General features: G+C 41.3%; 1 protein-coding gene across 2 annotated transcripts in view; it reads left to right on the top strand.

The window, feature by feature from the left end:
• Window positions 1-20232, top strand: part of HACL1 (2-hydroxyacyl-CoA lyase 1) — a 38679-nt gene extending 18447 nt beyond the window's left edge. For both annotated transcript variants that reach the window (XM_055416747.2, XM_055416766.2), the window contains 5 exons: window positions 4578-4732; window positions 5729-5887; window positions 6789-6896; window positions 7803-7989; window positions 20071-20232. In XM_055416747.2, the coding sequence (XP_055272722.2) occupies window positions 4578-4732; window positions 5729-5887; window positions 6789-6896; window positions 7803-7989; window positions 20071-20103 (642 nt within the window). In that variant the 3' untranslated portion in view covers window positions 20104-20232. The remainder of the gene's footprint in view (window positions 1-4577; window positions 4733-5728; window positions 5888-6788; window positions 6897-7802; window positions 7990-20070) is intronic.
• Window positions 20233-20597: the final 365 nt, after the last annotated feature.

Below are 20597 nucleotides of genomic sequence, written 5' to 3'. Positions count from 1 at the left end.
TCATCCATCTTGGGTATAATCTCCAGCAAATGAAAGTGGTCCAGGTGAAGAAGCAGTGTTGGGACCAGATGGGGCTCTGCTGCTGATACTCTTAAAGGCATTTGGCCAGACAAGGACCTTGACTTTGCTGTCTCCTCCTCCATTCAGAGACCCTCCAGAGTAGTGGGTGGAGCATAGCCCCTTTCCAGTGCTGTGTGTAGGGAAGGACTAGACTTTCAGATTTTCTAAAACCCCAATTTCACTTTTTATTTTTAGTATAAGGCCATATTTTAGATGAAAATCTTCTAGAATAAAACCTTCACTTTTTTTCTAAGGCAATGTTTTCCTGAAAGGGCTCAAATAAGACTGTTTAGCTTTGCTTAACCCAGTGTTTTTAGCTGTCTTTACTATGGGATGTCTTGGTCTTTAATGTGCTACTGTGCATTGTGGATCTTCAGGAAGAGGGATATTTCCTGGCTTACTTGTTTGTGTCCCAAATTGGGACTGGGACCTGTTTTGCTTGCCTTATTCCCTAGAACTGTATACAAGTCAGATAGCTTCTCAGAGTGGTCATCTGATGGCCATTTGGGAATTTCATAGCTTACATTAGGTTGGTGAAAAAGTAATTGTGGTTTCGAGCCATAAATTTTAAATCATTATAACTAGGCTCAAACACATCTTTATTAATCAAAATATGACCTGTTACAATTAACACATTTTTGCCAACAAGAAATAAGTTTGTTTATGCTATAGCATAAAAATCCATGCTTTGGGATTCAGTGAACTCTTGGAAACCATTTTCTACCTCCTGCTGGTTATGGAAGCATTTTCCCTGCGAAAAGTTGTCAAGATGCTTGAAGATGTGGTCATTGGTTGGCAAGAAGTCAGGTGAACATGGCGGGTGAAGCAAAACTTCATAGCCCAATTTGTTCAACTGGACCCATGGGTTGTGTGACGTGGTCGGACCTTGTCGTGGAGAAGAATTAGGCCCATTCTGTTGATCAATACCAGTTGCAGTGTTGCAGTTTTCAGTGCATCTCATCAATTTGCTGAGCATACTTCTCAGATGTAATGGTTTTACTGGGATTCAGAAAGCTGTAGTGGATCAGATGGGCAGCAGACCACCAGACAGTGACCATGACCTTTTTTTTGGTGCAAGTTTGGCTTTGGGAAGAGTTTTGGAGCTTCTCGGTCCAACTACTGAGCTGGTCATTGCTGGTTGCCATATAAAATCTACTTTTTGTCTCACATCACAGTCCAATCAAAATATAGTTCGTTGTTGTTGCATAGAATAAGAAAGGACAACACTTCAAAATGACAGTTTTTTTGGGTTTTGGTCACCTCATGAGGCACCCACTTACTGAGGTTTCTCGCCTTTCCAGTTTGCTTCCAGTGTTGAACGACTGTAGCGTGGTCGACACTGAGCTTTTGGACAGCTTCTTGTTTAAGAGATCAGCTTACAGTCAGCTTCGATGATTGCTCTCCGTTGGTCACTGTCAGCTTCCGATGTCCTCCTCATCTTCAAGGCTCTTGTCTCCTTTGCAAAACTTCCTGTACCACCACTGCTGTGTACATTTGTTAGCAGCTCCTGGGCCAAATGCATTGATGTCGCGAGTTGTCTCTGCTGCTTTATGACCCATTTTGAACTCGAATAAGAAAATTGCTCAGATTTGCTTTTTGTCTTAACATCATTTGCCTAGTGTAAAATAAATATAAAATAAACAGCAAGTAATGTCATAAGCAAAAAAACATAAAGTGAGAAGTGTACATTTAAATGATGTATAACATAACCACATTTATTTAAGAATGTATTCCAGTATCAAACAGCAGAGTTCAACAGTACAAAACCGCAGTTACTTTTGCACCGACCTAAACAAAAGAGTCCAAAATGCAGTACTTGGATGCAGTCTTAAAAACGACAGAATGAATGGTTTCCAAGGCAAACCATTCAATATTACAGTAATCCAAGTCTGTGCCCCAACCAGTAATGCTGAAGAAGCTGAAGTTGAATGGTTCTATGAAGACCTACAAGACCTTTTAGAACTAACACCCAAAAAAGATGTCCTTTTCATTATAGGGGACTAGAATGCAAAAGTAGGAAGTCAAGAAACACCTGGAGTAACAGGCCAATTTGGCCTTGGAGCACGAAATGAAGCAGGGCAAAGCCTAATAGAGTTTTGCCAAGAGAACGCACTGGTCATAGCAAACACCCTCTTCCAACAACACAAGAGAAGACTCTACACTTGGACATCACCAGACGGTCAACACCGAAATCAGATTGATTATATTCTTTGCAGCCAAAGATGGAGAAGCTCTATACAGTTAGCAAAAACAAGACCAGGAGCTGACTGTGGCTCAGATCACGAACTCCTTATTGCCAAATTCAGACTTAAATTGAAGAAAGTAGGGAAAACCACTAGACCATTCAGGTATGACATAAATCAAATCCCTTATGATTATACAGTAGAAGTGAGAAACAGATTTAAGGGACTAGATCTGATAGATAGAGTACCTGATGAGCTCTGGATGGAGGTTTGTGACACTGTACAGGAGACAGGGACCACGACCATCCCCATGGAAAAGAAATGCAAAAAAGTAAAATGGCTGTCTGAGGAGGCCTTACAAATAGCTGTGAAAAGAAGAGAAGCGAAAAGCAAAGGAGAAAAGGAAAGATATAAGCATCTGAATGCAGAGTTCCAAAGAATAACAAGGAGAGATAAGAAAGCCTTCCTCAGCAATCAATGCAAAGAAATAGAGGGAAACAACAGAATAGGAAAAACAAGAGATCTTTTCAAGAAAATTAGAGATATCAAGGGAACATTTCATGCAAAGATGGGCTCGATAAAGGACAGAAATGGTATGGACCTAACAGAAGCAGAAGATATTAAGAAGAGGTGGCAAGAATACACAGAAGAACTGTACAAAAAAGATCTTCATGACCCAGATAATCACGATGGTGTGATCACTCACCTGGAGCCAGACATCTTGGAATGTGAAGTCAAGTGGGCCTTAGAGAGCATCACTATGAACAAAGCTAGTGGAGGTGATGGAATTCCAATTGAGCTATTTCAAATCCTGAAAGATGCTGTGAAAGTGGTGCACTCAATATGCCAGCAAATTTGGAAAATTAAGCAGTGGCCACAGGACTGGAAAAGGTCAGTCTTCATTCCAATCCCAAAGAAAGGCAATGCCAAAGAATGTTCATACTACCGCACAGTTGCACTCATCTCACACGCTAGTAAAGTCGTGCTCAAAATTCTCCAAGCCAGGCTTCAGCAGTATGTGAACCGTGAACTTCCAGATGTTCAAGCAGGTTTTAGAAAAGGCAGAGGAACCAGAGATCAAATTGCCAACATCCGCTGGATCATGGAGAAAGCAAGAGAGTTCCAGAAGGACATCTATTTCTGCTTCATTGACTATGCCAAAGCCTTTGACTGTGTGGATCACAATAAACTGTGGAACATTCTGAAAGAGATGGGAATACCAGACAACCTGACCTGCATCTTGAGAAACCTGTATGCAGGTCAGGAAGCAACAGTTAGAACTGTACATGGAACAACAGACTGGTTCCAAATAGGAAAAGGAATACGTCAAGGTTGTATATTGTCACCCTGCTTATTTAACTTCTATGCAGAGTACATGATGAGGAACGCTGGGCTGGAAGAAGCACAAGCTGGACTCAAGATTGCCGGGAGAAATATCAATAACCTCAGATATGCAGATGACACCACCCTTATGGCAGAAAGTGAAGAGGAACTCAAAACCCTCTTGATGAAAGTGAAAGAGGAGAGTGAAAAGTTTGGCTTGAAGCTCAACATTCAGAAGACGAAGATCATGGCATCTGGTCCCATCACTTCATGGGAAATAGATGGGGAAACAGTGGAAACAGTGTCAGACTTTATTTTTTTTGGCTCCAAAATCACTGAGGATGCTGATTGCAGCCAGGAAATTAAAAGACGTTTACTCCTTGGAAGGAAAGTTATGACCAACCTAGATAGCATATTAAAAAGCAGAGACATTACTTTGCCAACAAAGGTCCGTCTAGTCAAGGCTATGGTTTTTCCCGTGGTCATGTATGGATGTGCGAGTTGGACTGTGAAGAAAGCTGACCGCCGAAGAATTGATGCTTTTGAACTGTGGTGCTGGAGAAGACTCTTGAGAGTCCCTTGGACTGCAAGGAGGTCCAACCAGTCCATTCCAAAGGAGATCAATCCTGGGTGTTCATTGGAAGGACTGATGCTAAAGCTGAAACTCCAATACTTTGGCCACCTCATGCGACGAGTTGACTCACTGGAAGAGACTCTAATGCTGGGAGGGATTGGGGGTGGGAGGAGACGGGGGCGACAGAGAATGAGATGGCTGGATGGCATCACCGACTTGATGGACATGGGTTTGAGTGAACTCTGGGAGTTGGTGATGGACAGGGAGGCCTGTCGTGCTGTGATTCATGGGGTCGCAAAGAGTCGGACATGACTGAGCGACTGAACTGAACTGAACTGAAATAGTTGTTGCAAATCAGTTCGAAAGTAGCTTATTGATGATTTTTATTCTCATTGTATCCTAATCTAATTTGATTATATTTCCCTCTAATATCTTAGGAATTGGCTTCCAAAAAATCTCTGCCTATGAACTATTACACAGTATTCTACCATGTTCAAGAACAGCTACCCAGAGACTGTATTGTGGTGAGTGAAGGAGCAAATACTATGGATATTGGACGCACTGTGCTTCAAAACTACCTTCCTCGCCACAGGTAAGGCTTCCAAAAAAGGAGTTATAATGAATTATATAATGTGTTAAATTAGAAACGATAAAACGCAAATTAATAAAAACATTTGAGAATTCTCTGTGGCCATAAGGACATACTTCATGAATGTATTTTTAGGTGAGGTTTTGGAGCATTTCTATGCTTGGTATGAGACTGACGAGCTGCCTGTTGCACTAAAGAGGCAACTTAAAAAACACTTGCTCCTTAGAAGTAAAACTATGACAAACCTATAGCATGTTAAAAAGCAGAGAGATCACTTTGTCAACAAAGATGTGTATAGTCAAAGCTATGATTTTTCCAGTAGTTACGTATGGATGTGAGAGTTGGACCATAAAGAAGGCTGAGTGCCCAAAAATTGATGCTTTCAAATTGTGGTGCTGGAGAAGACTCTGAGTCCCTTGGACTGCCAGGAGATCCAACCAGTCAATCTTAGGGAAATTCAACCCTGCATATTCATTGGAAGGACTGATGCTGAAGCTGCAATACTTTGGGCACCAGATGCAAAGAACCAACTCACTGGAAAAGACACTGATGCTGGCAAAGACTGAAGGCAAAAGGGGAAGGGACTGGCAGAGGATAAGATGGTTAGATAACATCACTGACTCGATGGACATGAATTTGAGCAAACTCCAGAAAATAGCAGAGAACCAGAGAGCCTGGCATTCTGCAGTCCATAGGGTCAAACACAACTTAGTGACTGAACAGCAATGCTTGGTGTGTCCTGAGGTCATGTGGTAATTTGTGTACTCGGTGTTCTGAGGATATATTCACAGTCTCCCAAGCAAGCATAGGTGATTTTTCCCATTCATTCTGCTTATCCGTAACAAGTTAGTTTCTCACAGTCTTAAAACTTAATACGAAGGAGAATGTTTTTATTGTTCTTTATTGTTCCATGAGCCATATGGATATGACTAGATTTGTGCCAACCCCACCATCTGTGACATGCCCAGAGAGTTTCATTTTAGCTCTGTTCCCCAACAGACTTGATGCCGGTACTTTTGGAACAATGGGAGTCGGTTTGGGATTTGCCATTGCAGCTGCTATAGTGGCTAAAGATAGAAACCCAGGGCAGCGGGTCATCTGTGTGGAAGGAGACAGCGCATTTGGATTTTCTGGCATGGAAGTAGAAACCATCTGCAGGTAAACAAGCATCCTGAGTCAGGGCATTTCTTTCTCTGAAATATGAAAAATTATACCCAAGACCCACTTGCGTAATGCAAAACAGGGGAGTAGTTTTTAGGTCACTGAAAAAAAAGTTCTGGTCTGAGAAAATCTTGATTTCTTTGCGGAGATAGCAGAGCTTGGTGGTTAAGAGCACAGCCTCTGGGTCAGATGGCCTGGATTATTTAAATGCTGACTGTTCCACCAAGACCCAAAATAAGTCTCTTAACCAAACTTCAGTCTCCTCTAAAATAGGAATAGGAACCATACTAGTTCCTACCTTAAAGGACAGTTGTGAGGAACAGTTGAAGTAATCTAGGTGCTTCAGAGGGGATTAAATATGGAACGTGTCATTCTTGTAAGCGCCCAGAGCTGTGAAAACCAAGGTTCAGAAAACTCAGTGATTTGCCTGAGGTTCACAGCTGCATAGTGGTAGGACCAGTCTGCCAACCACTAACCTTTCATTCTTTCTACTGCTGCGTGCTATTTCTGTTAATAATTTCATAATCTTTATTAGGGTTTCCCTGATAGCTCAGAGGGTAAAGAGTCTGCCTGCAGTGCAGGAGACTGGGGTTCCATCCCTGGGTCGGAAAGATCCCCTGGAGAAAGGCATGGCAGCCCCCTCCAGTCTTCTTGCCTGGAGAACCCCATGGACAGAGGAGCCCAGCAGGCTACAGTCCATGGAGTCGCAAAGAGTCAGACACAGCTGAGCGACTTTCACTTGCACTAGGATAACAAATGCTTAATTTTTAGTCTTACCCTAATACTACGAAAAAGCTTCTGGAAAACTATCCATTTTCAAGTTAAAATTTTAATCCAATAAAAAGAAATTGCCTTAGAATGGAAAATGATTTCCTTTATATTTTGCTCTCAATTTTAGGTACAACTTGCCAATTGTACTTTTGGTGGTGAATAATAATGGAATTTATCAAGGTTTTGATACAGATAGTTGGAAGGAAATGTTAAAATTTGGAGATGCTACTACAGTGTAAGTAACCCAGAATAGCATATATTTACTTTTCTCATCTAGTTTAATCTCTGTTTAAAAGCCTGCTGTACTGGAATGTGCTTGCATGGTGTATTACTTCTTTTCATGGCCAGAGCTGCTCTACAGGGCAAAAACTCTTATCTGCATGGTTCCTTTTTGCTCAACCATCCTTGATTGGCACTTCAATGAGCAGTTTATGGTCAGGGAGCCCCTGAAGTCTCAGGTGAATGAGTTTGATATCTAAGCCTTGTTAACAAAAAAGCTTATTGCAAAATGCTCCTAGTCCTACTCTTCCTGCTGTACAGTACAGGCATATTGATGTTTACACATCATTTGTGATACAGAGGTCTTCCTTCCTTCTGCCACGCTAAATTTTGGTCGTCTGATGCCAGAGTCACACTGAGACAGTGCTGTTGTGGGCTGTGGAATGTGAGAGATGTGAGTCTGGCAGCAGGGCATGGGTGTGTTTCTTAAGCCTTGCTGGCTTTGTTGTTTTGTTGTGATTTGCTGCTCTGTAGTAATCATTCCTTTTTTCTTCTTTTTTATGAGGAGAGGGATTCATAACAGTTGATGGTATAGCTTACACTGTCCAGCAAGATAGCTACTAGCCGCATATGGCTGTTTAAGTTTAAATTAAAAATTCAGTTCCTCTTTTTAACCAGTCACATTCAAAGTGCTCAGAGCAGCAGATCACTAGTAGCTACTGTATTGGACAGAACAGATATAAAAATTTCCATCATCATGGAAAGTTCATTAGACGTTGTCACATAGACAATAAAAAATGTATGGAAAGTTTAATGTACAGGCATCTTAGTTTACATAGAAGTATGCCTTTCAGTTTAGCTGAAATTTTCCCACAAATTATTTCAGACAATCTTTTCTATTGACTATGACCTTCTTTTTCAGGGCCCCTCCAATGTGTCTTCTGCCCCACTCACATTATGAGCACGTCATGACTGCGTTTGGAGGCAAAGGGTATTTTGTACAAACACCAGAAGAACTCCAGAAATCCCTGAGGCAGAGCCTGGCAGACACAACTAATCCCTCCCTTATCAACATAATGATTGAGCCACAAGCCACGCGGAAAGCCCAGGTAAAGGCAGTTGCTAAGCAAAAAGCAGAAATGCATCTCTCAGCCCACCCCCAAAAGTATCTACCAAATAGAACACCCTCTTATTTACAGAGTTCTGTGTAAACCATTTCAGAGTTTGTCACTGTCATCTGTTTGTTCAATGAGTATTTGTTAAGATAGGTGTTAGATGTGCTATGTCAGGTGCTAAGAATAGCTTAGTGAGCAAAACTAGACTCGGTTCTCACCTCATGGAGTTTATTGTCCAGTCAGAAAGTCCAGTCTGTCACCTCTCAACAAAAATGTATCACAGTTCAGTTCAGTTCAGTCGCTCAGTCGTGTCCGACTCTCCGCGACCCCATGAATCACAGCACGCCAGGCCTCCCTGTCCATCACCAACTGCCGGAGTTCACTCAAACTCATGTCCACAAAGTCGGTGATGCCATCCAGCCATCTCATTCTCGGTCGTCCCCTTCTCCTCCCGCCCCCAACCTTTCCCAGCATCAGAGTCTTTTCCAGTGAGTGAGGCAATTCCTCTGAAGGAAAGAAACCCAGTTCTGAATAAACATAAAGGAATCCAGGAAGTTGTGGAGGAAAGGGAACCTTCCTACACTATTGATGGTGGTGTAAAGTGGTGCAGCCACTGTGGAAAACAGTATGGGTGTTCCTCATAAAAAGTAAAAATAGAGTTGCCATATGATCCAGCAATCCTGCTCCAGGACATATATCTGATGAAAACCACAATTTGAAAAATACATGCACCCCAGTGTCCACTGCAGCATTATTTGGAATAATGAAGACGTGGAAGCAACCTCAACGTCCATCGAGAGATGAGTAGATAAAAATGTAGTATTGTATACAATGAAACATTACTCAGCTGTAAAAGGAACAAAATTATGCCATTTACAGCAACATGGGTGGACCTAGAGATTATCATATTAAGTGAAGTAAGTCAGAAAGGGAAAGACAAATACTGTCTGGTATCGTTTGTAGGTGGAATCTAAAATTTGACACAAATGAACTTAACCTGTGAAACAGAAGCAGACTGATACAGAGAACATATTTGTGGTTGCCACAGTGGAGGGCTAGAGGGAAGGGATGGATTGGGAGTTTAGAATCAGCAGGTACAAACTATTATATATAAAATGGTCGGCAGCAGAGTCCTACTGTATAACACAGGGAACTATGTTCAAAAGTCTATTATAAACCATAATGGAAAAGAATATGAAAAAGGATATCTATATACATGTGTAGTGGAATCACTTTGCTATTCAGCAGAAATTAACACAACATTGTAAATCAACTAAGTATACTTAAATAAATTTGAAAACAAACAAAAAACCCACAAAGGAATTCAGTTTATACTGGAGTCACCAGGAAGTCTTCTCGGAAGTGATGCTTAAACTGAGAGCTGAAGGATAAGTAGGGAAGTGGGACATGCTCAGCAAAGAAGCGAGAAGAATGCTGTGCAGGCTGTGGAGCAGGACAGAGCATGGCACGTCCAGGGAGCTGAAAGAAGGCCAAAGTGGCTGGAAGGCAGAGAGTGGATATGGTCTCAGTAGGATATGAGATTATATAATAGGGTAATTTGGGCAATTATATTCAAAGTTAGTTATTTTAGCCTCTAAAGCAAAACTGCAGTATAGACTGTAGCAGTAAAATAAATGATAAAGTTTATAGTATGTTCCTCTTCCATTCCAGATTAAGTTGCTTTTCATACTTTGTACTTTGATCCTGGTCCAGCTACTTTTGCTTTCTCTTATATACCTGTCCTTAAAGCTTACACCTTGCATATCAGCTGTTATTTTCAATGTTTTGTATATTTTTTCAAGTAGTTTTTGTCTTTTGATTCTTTATACATCTGCTGTTAAATTTTTTTCTGTTTTGAACAAGGCAGTGGACAAATGGGCAAAATGGACACCTGGTAGTAAATGAAATGTAAATTAACTTATTTGAAATCTATGAAATATATAGAATTGTACTGAAATTCTGTTTTTATAAAAAACAGATATCAAGGTCTTCGGTAAAAGGAATAAAGGGGAACTATAAAACGGCCAGAAAAGAACAAAATGTCAATAAGTACATACCTATCAGTAATTACTTTAAATATTAACGTATTAAGTTCTTGAATCAAAATAAATAGAGTGGCTGAATGGATAAAAGATACATCTCTGTGCTGCCTATAAGAGACTCACTTCAGTTATAAGAACACACACAGACTGAAAATAAAGAGATGGGAAAAAATAATTCATGCAAATAAAACCAGATGAAAGCTAGAGTAGCTGTACTTAGATAAAATAGACTTCAAAACAAAGACTGTAATAGAAAAAGAAGGGCATTATTTAATGATAAAGGAGTCAATCCAACAAAAAGACATAACATTTATAAATTTGCATACAACATAGGAAAATACACATATACACATGGATATAAAGCAAATATTTACAGCACTAAAGAGAGAGAGACATCAATATAACAATATTCAGGAACTTAAACATCCACTTACATTAGTGATAGCTTATCCAGGTACAAAACCAGTTAGGAAACATCAGCCTTAAATGATGAATTTGAACAGATGGACTTAACTTACTGACTGAAAACATTCAATATACACTTACATGACAAATCATCGGCCACAGGCGTTAGTTTCTGCAAAAACTCCCCAGTCAATACCGTATGTATTCAGAACATTCCTTTCAAAAACAGCAGTATACACATCCTTTTCAAGTGCTCATGAAACATTCTCCAGGATAGATCATATGTTAGGACACAAAACAAATCTTTATAAATTTAAGAACAAAATCATACAAAGCATCTTTTTTAGCCACCATAGTGTGAAACTTGAAATCGATTACAAAAGAAAACTAGAAATGTGGAACTGAAACAACATGATACTGAGCAGCAAAGGGGTCGAAGAAAAAATTTAAAAATTTTTTTGAATGTCTGAGACAAATGAAAATGGAAATTAAATAAATAAAAATTTATGGGATGCAGCAAAAACAGGTCTTAGAAGTTCATAGCAATAAAAGCCTACCTCAAAAAACAAGAAAAATTTCAAACAACCCGACTTTACACTTGAAGAAACTAGGAGGGTGGAAAAGCCCAAAGTTGCTGGAAGGAAGGAAATAACAAAGATCAGTGCACATATAAATGAAATAGAGTCTAAAAACACAGTAGAAAAGACTGATGTAACTTAACGCTGGTTCTTTGAATAGTTAAAATTGACACAACTTTAGCTAGAATCAGCAAGAATAAAGGGATAGGACTCAATCAGAAATGAAAGATGAACCATTACAACTGATACTGTGGAAATGTGAAAATTCATAGAGACTACTATGAACAAATATATACCAATAAATTTGACAACCTAAAATATATGGATAAATTCCTAGAAACATGTAAACTACCAAGACTGAATCATGAAGAAATAGAAAATTTGAACAGATTGACTCGTAGTTAGAAAATTGAATCAGTAATCAAAATCTCTGAAACAAAAGGCCAGGACCAGGTGGCTTCATTGGTGAATTCTACCAAACATTCAAACAGAATTAATATCAGTTCTTCTCAAATTCTTCCAGAAGATAAAGGAGGAAGGAACACTTGTGAAGTCATTTTTTTAAGGCCAAGTTTACCTCGATAACCAAGACCAGACAAGGATACCACAGGAAAAGAAAATTATTCTTGAAGAACATAGATGTAAAATCCTTAATAAAATATTAGCAAACCAAATTCAACAATACATTAAAAAATTATATAGTATGATGAACTAGGGTTTATTCCAGGTATTTAAAAACAGTTGCTATCTACAAATCAGTCATTGTGGTACGCTACATTCAGAAAATGAAGGATAAAAGTAATATGATCATCTCAATAGATGTTTTGTAGTTCAGTCGCTCAGTTCTGTTCAACTCTTTGCAACCCCATGGACTTCCCTGTCCTTCACCATCTCCTGGAGCTTGCTCACACTCATGTCCATTAAGTCAGTGATGCCATCCAACCATTTCATCTCTGTCACCCTCTTCTCCTCCTGCCTTCAGTCTTTTCCAGCTTCAGGATCTTTTCTAATAAGTCAGCTCTTTGCATCAGGTGGCCAAAATATTGGAGCTTCAGCATTAGTCCTTCCAATGAATATTCAGGACTGATTTCCTTTAGGATTGACTGGTTTGATCTTGCAGTCCAAGGGACTTTCAAGAGTCTTTTCTAGCACCAAGTTCAAAAGCATCAATTCTTTGGCTCTCAGCTTTCTTTATGGTCCGATTCTCACATCCGTACATGACTACTGGAAAAACTGTAGCTTTGACATAGATGGACCTTTGTCAGCAAAGTAATGTCTCTGCTTTTTAATATGCTGTCTAGGTTTATCATAGCTTTTCTTTCAAGGAGCAAGCCTCTTTTAATTTCATGGCTGTGGTCACTATCTGCAGTGATTTTGGAGCCCAGGAAAATAAAGTCTGTCACTGTTTCTATTGTTTCCCCATCTATTTGCCATGAACTGCTGGGAAAGATTGAGGGCAGGAGGAGAAGGGGACGACAGAGGATGAGGTGGTTGGATGGCATCACTGACTCAATGGACATGAGTTTGAGTAAACTCCGGGAGTTGGTGATGGACAGGGAGGCCTGGCGTGCTGTGGTTCATGGGGTCACAAATAGTCGGACATGACTGAGCAACTGAACTGAATTGAACTGAACCAATGGGACTGGATGCCATAATCTTAGTTTTTTGAATGTTGAGTTTGAAGCCAGCTTTTTCTCTCTCCTCTTTCACCTTCATCAAGAGACTCCTTAGTTCCTCTTCGCTTTCTGCCATAACGGTGGTGTCATCTGCATATCTGAGGTTATTGATATTTCTCCTGGCAGTCTTGATTCCAGCTTGTGCTTCATCTAGTCCGGTATTTCACATGATATTCTCTGCATATAAGTTGAATAAGCAGGGTGACAGTATACAGCCTTGATATACTGCTTTCCCAATTTGAAACCAGTAATCCATTGTTCCATGTCCAATTCTAACTGTTGCTCATTGACCTGCATACAGATTTCTCAGGAGGTAGGTAAGCTGGTCTGGTATTCCCATCTCCTTAAGGATGTTTCACAGTTTGTTGTGATCCACACAGTCAAAGGGTTTAGCGTAGTCAATAAAACAGAAGTAGATGATTTTCTGAAATTCGCTTGCTTTTTCTATGATCCAGCGGATGTTGACAATTCAATCTCTGGTTCCTCTGCCTTTTCCAAATCCAGCTTGAACATCTGGATTCTCGATTCACATACTGTTGAAGCCTGGCTTGGAGAATTTTGAGCATGATTTTGCTAGCATGTGAAATGAATGCAACTGTGTGATAGTTTGAACATTTCTTGCATTGCCCTTCTTTGGTACTAGAATGAAAACTGACCTTTTCTACTCCTGTGGCCCCCGCTGAGTTTTCCAAATTTGCTAGACTGTTGAGTGCTGTACTTTCACAGCATCATCTTTTAGGATTTGAAATAGCTCAACTGGAAATCTATCACCTCCACTAGCTTTGTTCGTAGTGATGCTCTCTAAGGCCTACTTGACTTCACACTCCAAGATGTCTGGTTCAAGGTGAGTGATCACACCTTCGTGGTTATCTGGATCACGAAGATCTTTTTTGTATAGTTCTTCTGTGTAGTCTCACCACCTCTTCTTAATATCTTCTGCTTCTGTTAGGTCCATATCGTTTCTGTCTTTTGTTGTGCCTGTCTTTGCATGAAATGTTCCCTTGGTATCTCTAATTTTCTCGAAGAGATTAGTCTTTCTCAGTCTATTGTTTTCCTCTATTTCTTTGCACTGATCACTTAGGAAGCTTTTCTTATCTCTCCTTGCTATTGTTTGGAACTCTGCATTCAGATGATTTTATCTTTCCTTTTCTCTTTTCTTCTTTTCTCCACTATTTGTAAGGCCTCCTCAGACAACTATTTTGCCTTCTTGCATTTCTTTTTCTTGGGGATGATTTTGATCACCATCTCTTATACAGTGTTATTAACCTCCATCCATAGTTCTTTAGGCACTCTATCAGATCTAATTCCTTGAATCTATTTGTCACGTCCACTGTATAATCATAAGGGGTTTGATTTAGGTCATACCTGAATGGCCTAGTAGTTTTCCCTACTTCAGTTTAAGTCTGAATTTTGCAATAAGGAATTCATGATCTGAGTCACAGCTCCTGGTCTTGTTGTTGCTGACTGTATAGAGCTTATCCGTCTTCGGCTGCAAAGAATATAATCAATCTGCTTTTGGTATTGACCATTTGGTGATGTCCATGTGTAGAGTCTTCTCTTATGTTGTTGGAAGAGGGTGTTTGCTATGACCAGTGCATTCTCTTGGCAAAACTCTGTTGGCCTTTGCCCTGCTTCATTTTGTACTCAAGGCCAAACTTGCCTGTTACACCAGGTATCTCTTGACTTCTTACTTTTGCCTTCCAGTCCCCTAAAATGAAAAGGACATCTTTTGGGGGGCATTAGTTCTAGAAGGTCTTGTAGGTCTTCATATCTCCGTTCAGACTTCAGCTTCTTTAGCATTAGTGGTTTGGGCATAGACTTGGATTACTGTGATGTTGCAGGTTTGCCTTGGAAACAAACAGAGATCATTCTGTGATTTTTGAGATTGTATCCAAGTATTGTATTTCAGACTCTTTTGTTGCCTATGAGGGCTACTCCATTTCTTCTAAGGAATTCTTGCCCACAGTAGTGGACATATTGTCTATCTGAGTTAAGTTCACTCATTCCAGTCCATGTTAGCTCAGTGACTCCTGAAATGGTTTGTAAATATACACAGTGGGTTCTTATTTAGTCATAAAAAGGATGGAGTCTTAGCACTGCAACAACATGGGTCGGCCTTGAATGCATTGTGCTGAGTGACTCAAGTCAGACAGAGAAAGACAAGTGTCGTATGACCTCACTTACAGAGCTTAAAGCAAACAAGAAACCCCAGCTCATAGGTACAGAAAACGGGTTGGTGGTTGCCAGAGTTGGTGGGTGGGGAGTGGGCAAAATGGCCTGTGGGGGTCAAAAGGTACAAACTTCCAGTTATAAATATAAGTCTTTGGAGATGTAATGAACAACGTGATAACTGTAGTTAATAATACTGTATTGCATATTTAAAAGTTGCTAACCCAACAGCTATGGAAAGTTCTCATTACAGTGAACTTTTTTGTGACTGTATATAGTGATGGATGTTTTCTAGATTTGTTGTGATCATTTTTTGATGTGTACAAATATCAGGTCATTATGTTGTATACCTGAAATGAGTATAACGTGTGTGTGTGTCAGTTGCTCAGTGTGTCAGACTCTGCAATCCCATGGACGTAGCCTGCTGGGCTCCTCTGTCTATGGAATTCTCCAGACACAAATACCGGAGTGGGTTGCCATTTTCTCCTCCAGGGAATCTTTCTGACCCAGGGATCGAACCCACGTCTCTTATGTCTCCTGCATTGGCAGGCAGGTTGTTTACCACTGACGCCACCTAGGAAGCCCCTGAAATGAATGTAATGTTGTAAGTCAATTACAGGGCCTTCCCAGTGGCTCAGCGGTAAAGAATCCACCTGCAGTTCAGGGGCCACGGGAGGTACAGGTTCGATCCCTGGGTCAGGAAGATCCCCTGGAGGAATGTATGGCATCCCACTCCGGTATTCCTGTCTGGAGAATTCCATGGACAGAGAAGCCTGGTGGGCCACAGTCCTTGGGGTCGCAGAGAGTGGAGCATGACTGAAGCGACTTAGCATGCACGCGTGTCAATTATGCTTCAATTAAAATTTAAAAGCAGGGAGAGAAGGCTCTGGCATAGCCTCTCATTGACTCTTCTCATAGCAGAGAGGAGAGGTGCTTGAGAAGTAGCACGGTGGTGGGATGGTGAGCATGGAGACCAGGCCAGAAAGACGGTGAGCCAGGCAGGGTCAGAGCCGACACGGCGCGAGCAGCCAGACTGTTGAAGGTGGGGTTTCAACTCGGAATCTGCTCAGTACCTTCGTGGGTTTATTGGTTGCCTTAGAAGGAAACTCTTTGTTCAAATAATTCCGACTAGCTAGACACCCAGTTGATAGGTTTTAAAATCCCGTGTCCTTTTGTCTAGCTGAGCACCCACTTTCCAGTAGCTGGGGTGTTAGTGTTGCAGCCAAGAGCCCCTCCTCCTGGCATCAGAGCATCCTAGTCCTAAGGGCTAAAGCCCTGGGAAGCATGGTCAGAGCACACAGGCAGAACAGACTGCTGTCAGTCACAGGAGGGCCCTACCTGAATGTCCTTTCTCAGCTCCTATGGCCAGCTTTCTAAACGGTCTGCTTCTAGTGGGCTGTTCTGGGTTCTCTATGAACTCGGAGGGTATTGCTGGAGAAATAGAGCCTCCTGCTTCCTCTTTTATAATCCCACAAGGGTTATCCTTGTATTTTTTTGCATCTACCACTTCTACATATTGATCTTCATTCCAGTAGAATTCCACCTATATTACAGTTTCTAAGCTATTTACTTTTCATTGACTAATTATGTGTCCATTGCCATTTGTCATTTTTTAAAAATAAAGTACAGTTGATTTGCAGTACCATGTCAGTTTTAGGTATACAACATAGTGATTTTTATAGATTACACTCCATTTAAAGTTATTATAAAATATTGGCTATATTCCCTATGCTGTGCAATATATCCTTGTAGCTTACTTACTTTATACAGAGTAATTTGTGTCTCTGAATCTCATACCCCATCTCGTCCCTCCACCTGTCCTTCTCCCCACTGGTGACCACTAGTTTGTTTCTATATGTTTAAGTCTGAAAAGATAACATGCACCCCAGTGTTCAGAGCAACATTATTTACAATAGCTAAGATACGGGAGTAACCTAAGTGTCCATCAGCCATTAAATGGATGAAGCAGATTCTAGTATGGGCTTCCCCGGTGATTCATTGGTAAAGAACCTGCCTGCCAATGCAGGAAACATGGGTTCAGTCCCTGATCTGGGAAGACTGGACATGCCATGGAGCAGTGAAGCCCATAAGCCACAACCATGGGAGCCTGGGAGCTGCAACTACTGAGCCTGCAGGCTGTGACTGCTGAAGCCCGTGCGCATCAGAGCCCGTGCTCTTCAGTGAGAGGAGCCACTATAACGAGAGGCCCACACTCCGCAACTAGAGAGGCGCCCTCGTTTGCTGCATCCAGAGAAAGGCCCGTGCAGCAGTGAAGACCCAGCACAGCCAGAAATAAATAAATAAATGTTTTAAAAGATGTGATATACCTGTACAAGAGAATACTATTCAACCATAAAAAAGGAGATCCCGTGATCTGCAACAATGTGGATGGACCTAGAGGATATTATTCTTCGTGACATAAGTCAGACAGAGAAAGGAAAGCACTGTGTATTGTCACTTGTTAATGTGGAATCTGAAATAAAATGAATGAATGTAACAGAAGAGAAGCAGACTCCGATACAGAGAACAGACCGGTGGCCGCCGTTTATACCGACTCATGGGGTAGCAGGCTGCTTCCTCGACGGGGAGGACCTGACCTCTGCATGGCCGGTGTCCAGGCTCTGTGGGTAGCATAGCTTCTGTCCTGGGAGAGGCCTCCACGCACGGCTCTTTCTGCCGAAGCTCTGCTTAGATGCGGGAGCCTGGTCCTCTTTCTTCCTCCATCTCCTCTCCTTTTTTGAATTCATCTTTATTGGGGGACAGCTGGTTTACAGTGTTGTGGTGGTCTCTGCCGTTCAGCGAAATTAATCAGTTACACAAATATCCACTCTGTTTTAGAGTCTCTTCCCGTGTAGGTCATTGCATAATATGGGTAGAGTCCGCTGTGCCATACAGTAGGTTCTCACTAGTGACCCGTTTTATACATGGCGGCGTGTGTGTGTCAGTCCCTATCTCCCAGTTTCTCCCCTCCCCCTCCCCGCCTTTTTCCCCTTGGTAACCATAAGTTGGCAAGAATACACAGAAGAACTATACAAAAAAGGCCTTAATGACCTGGATAACCATGGAAGTGTGATCACTCACCTAGAGCCAGACATCCTGGAGTGTGAAGTCAAGTGGGCCTTAGGAAGCATCACTATGAACAAAGCTAGTGGAGGTGATGGAATTCCAGTTGAGCTATTTCAAATCTTGAAAGATGATGCTGTGAAAGTGCTGCACTCAATATGCCAGCAAATTTGGAAAACTCCGCAGTGGCCACAGGATTGGAAAAGGTCAGTTTTCATTCTAAACCCAAAGAAGGGCAATGCCAAAGAATGCTCAAACTATCGCACAGTTGCACTCATTTCACAAGCTAGCAAATTAATGCTCAAAATCCTTCCAGCTATGCTTCAACAGTATGTGAACCGAAAAACTCCACATGCACTAGCTGGATTTGGAAAAGGCAGATAATCAAATTGCCAACATCCATTGGGTGATAGAAAAAGCAAGGGAATTCCAAAAAAACATCTACCGCTGCTTCACTGACTGTGCTAAAGCCTTTGACTGTGGATCACAACAAACTGTGGAAAATTCTTAAATAGATGGGAATACCAGACTACCTAACCTGCCTCCTGAGAAACATGTATGCAGGTCAAGAAGCAACAGTTAGAACCAGGCATGGAATAACAAACTGTTTCAAAATTGGGAAGGGAGTGTGTCAAGGCTTGTCACCCTGTTTATTTAACTTCTATGCAGAGTACATCATGCAAAATGCTGGGCTGGATGAAGCACAAGCTGGAATCAAGATTGCTGGGAGATATATCAATAACCTCAGATATGCAGATGACACCACCCTTATGGCACAAAGTGAAGAGGAACTAAAGAGCCTCTTGATGAAAGTGAAAGAGGAGAGGGAAAAAGTTGGCTTAAAGCTCAACATTCAGAAAACTAAGATCATGGCATCCGGTCCCATCACTTCATGGCAAATAGATGCAAAACAATAGAAACCGTGACAGACTTTATTTTCTTGGACTGCAAAATCACTGTGGATGGTGACTGCAGCTATTAAATTAAAAGACACTTGCTCCTGGGAACAAAAGCTATGACAAAGCATATTAAAAAGCAGAGACATTACCTTGTTGACAAAGGTCCATCTAGTCAAAGCTATGGTTTTTCCAGTAGTCATGTGCAGATGTGAGAGTTGGACCTTAAAGTTGAGTGCCAAAGAATTGATGCTTTTGAACTGTGGTGCTAGAGAAGACTCTTGAGAGTCCCTTGGACTGCAAGGAGATCCAACCAGTCCATCCTAAAGGAGATCAGTCTTGAAGATTCATTGGAAGGACTGATACTGAAGCTGAAGCTCCAATACTTTGGCCACCTCATGTGAAGAGCTGACTCACTGGAATAGACCCTGATGCTGGGAAAGACTGAAGACAGGAAGAGATGGGGACGACAGAGGATGAGGTGGTTGGATGGCATCACTGACTCGGTGGATGTGAGTGTGAGCCAGCTCCGGGAAACGGTGATGGACAGGGAGGCCTGGCGTGCTGCCGTCCGTGGGGTCGCAGAGTTGGATGCAACTGAACAATGACAAAGCATAAGTCTGTTTTCTGCATATTTCTGTTTTGTGGTATTTCTCTTCTTTTGCATGTGTTTCTGCTTCTTTCATACTCTATAGTTTTTTTGTGTGTGCCCTGATTACTATTAATGGGGCAAGATTCAGAAAGTGATATTAGGTTGTTTTGTAGGAAGAGACAGAAGATTCACTAATAGATTTTTACCTCCTTTTGAGGAAAAGCTGTAGATGAAAGACAAACTTCCTTTACCCCCACTCTGGCTGCTGCTGCTGCTAAGTCACTTCAGTCGTGTTCGACTCTGTGTGACCCCATAGACGGAAGCCCACCAGGCTCCCCCGTCCCTGGGATTCTCCAGGCAAGAACACTGGAGTGGGTTGCCATTTCCTTCTCCAGTGTGTGAAAGTGAAAAGTGAAAGTGAAGTCGCTCAGTCGTGTTCGACCCTTAGCAACCCCACGGACCGCAGCCCACCAGGCTCCTCCATCCATGGGATTTTCTAGGCAAGAGTACTGTAGTGGCTTGCCATTGCCTTCTCCCCCACTGTGGCTAGTGTCAGTATAATGGGACTTTTGGATTTTAGAGCAAGCAAAATTGGATATAGGTTGACATAGTTATTTCTTTTGACTGAATATTTGTTGTCTTTTCTTTTTCTAGGATTTTCACTGGCTGACCCGGTCTAGTCTATAAATAAAGATGCCAATGAGTGACTTGAAGAGTTTTCTCTTTCCTATAAGATGGAATTTTATTTTTCACAGCAAAACTACTATAATGTTAAAATTGTCATGCAAAAATTAAATAAAACATTTCTAAACGACATTTTATAGTATAGGAATTGATTAAAAATATAAAAAGTTACCAGAATCCTACCACAGAAATAACCATTTACAGATGGAAGAAGGGGTTAATTACATTGTATTGTGACTACCTAACTGTTGAATTACACATCAGTATTCTTTTAAATAAATCCCCTCTTAACGTCACATATCTTTTAGAAAGCTCTTCAGACAAAAAAAAGCTTCAAGAACTGTACACCGAGGGGCGTGTTCAGTGAGTTGGAGTACCTGGACTATTTCTGCCTCGTGGATTATCCACGGAGCACTTCGTACGTTAGTCTGCCAGTGTTTGATGGGGCTTGTTTTACACTGTAAGTTGTGTGTTTGTTTTCTTTTTCTGGAGAGAAC

This window comes from Moschus berezovskii, chromosome 1, assembly GCF_049115385.1.
Source record: "Moschus berezovskii isolate FMDL1 chromosome 1, NW_MosBer_1.0, whole genome shotgun sequence".
Taxonomy (NCBI): Eukaryota; Metazoa; Chordata; class Mammalia; order Artiodactyla; family Moschidae; genus Moschus; species Moschus berezovskii.
The sequence above is the reverse complement of the archived record's forward strand: the minus strand, read 5'-3'. Positions and strand labels throughout refer to the sequence as shown.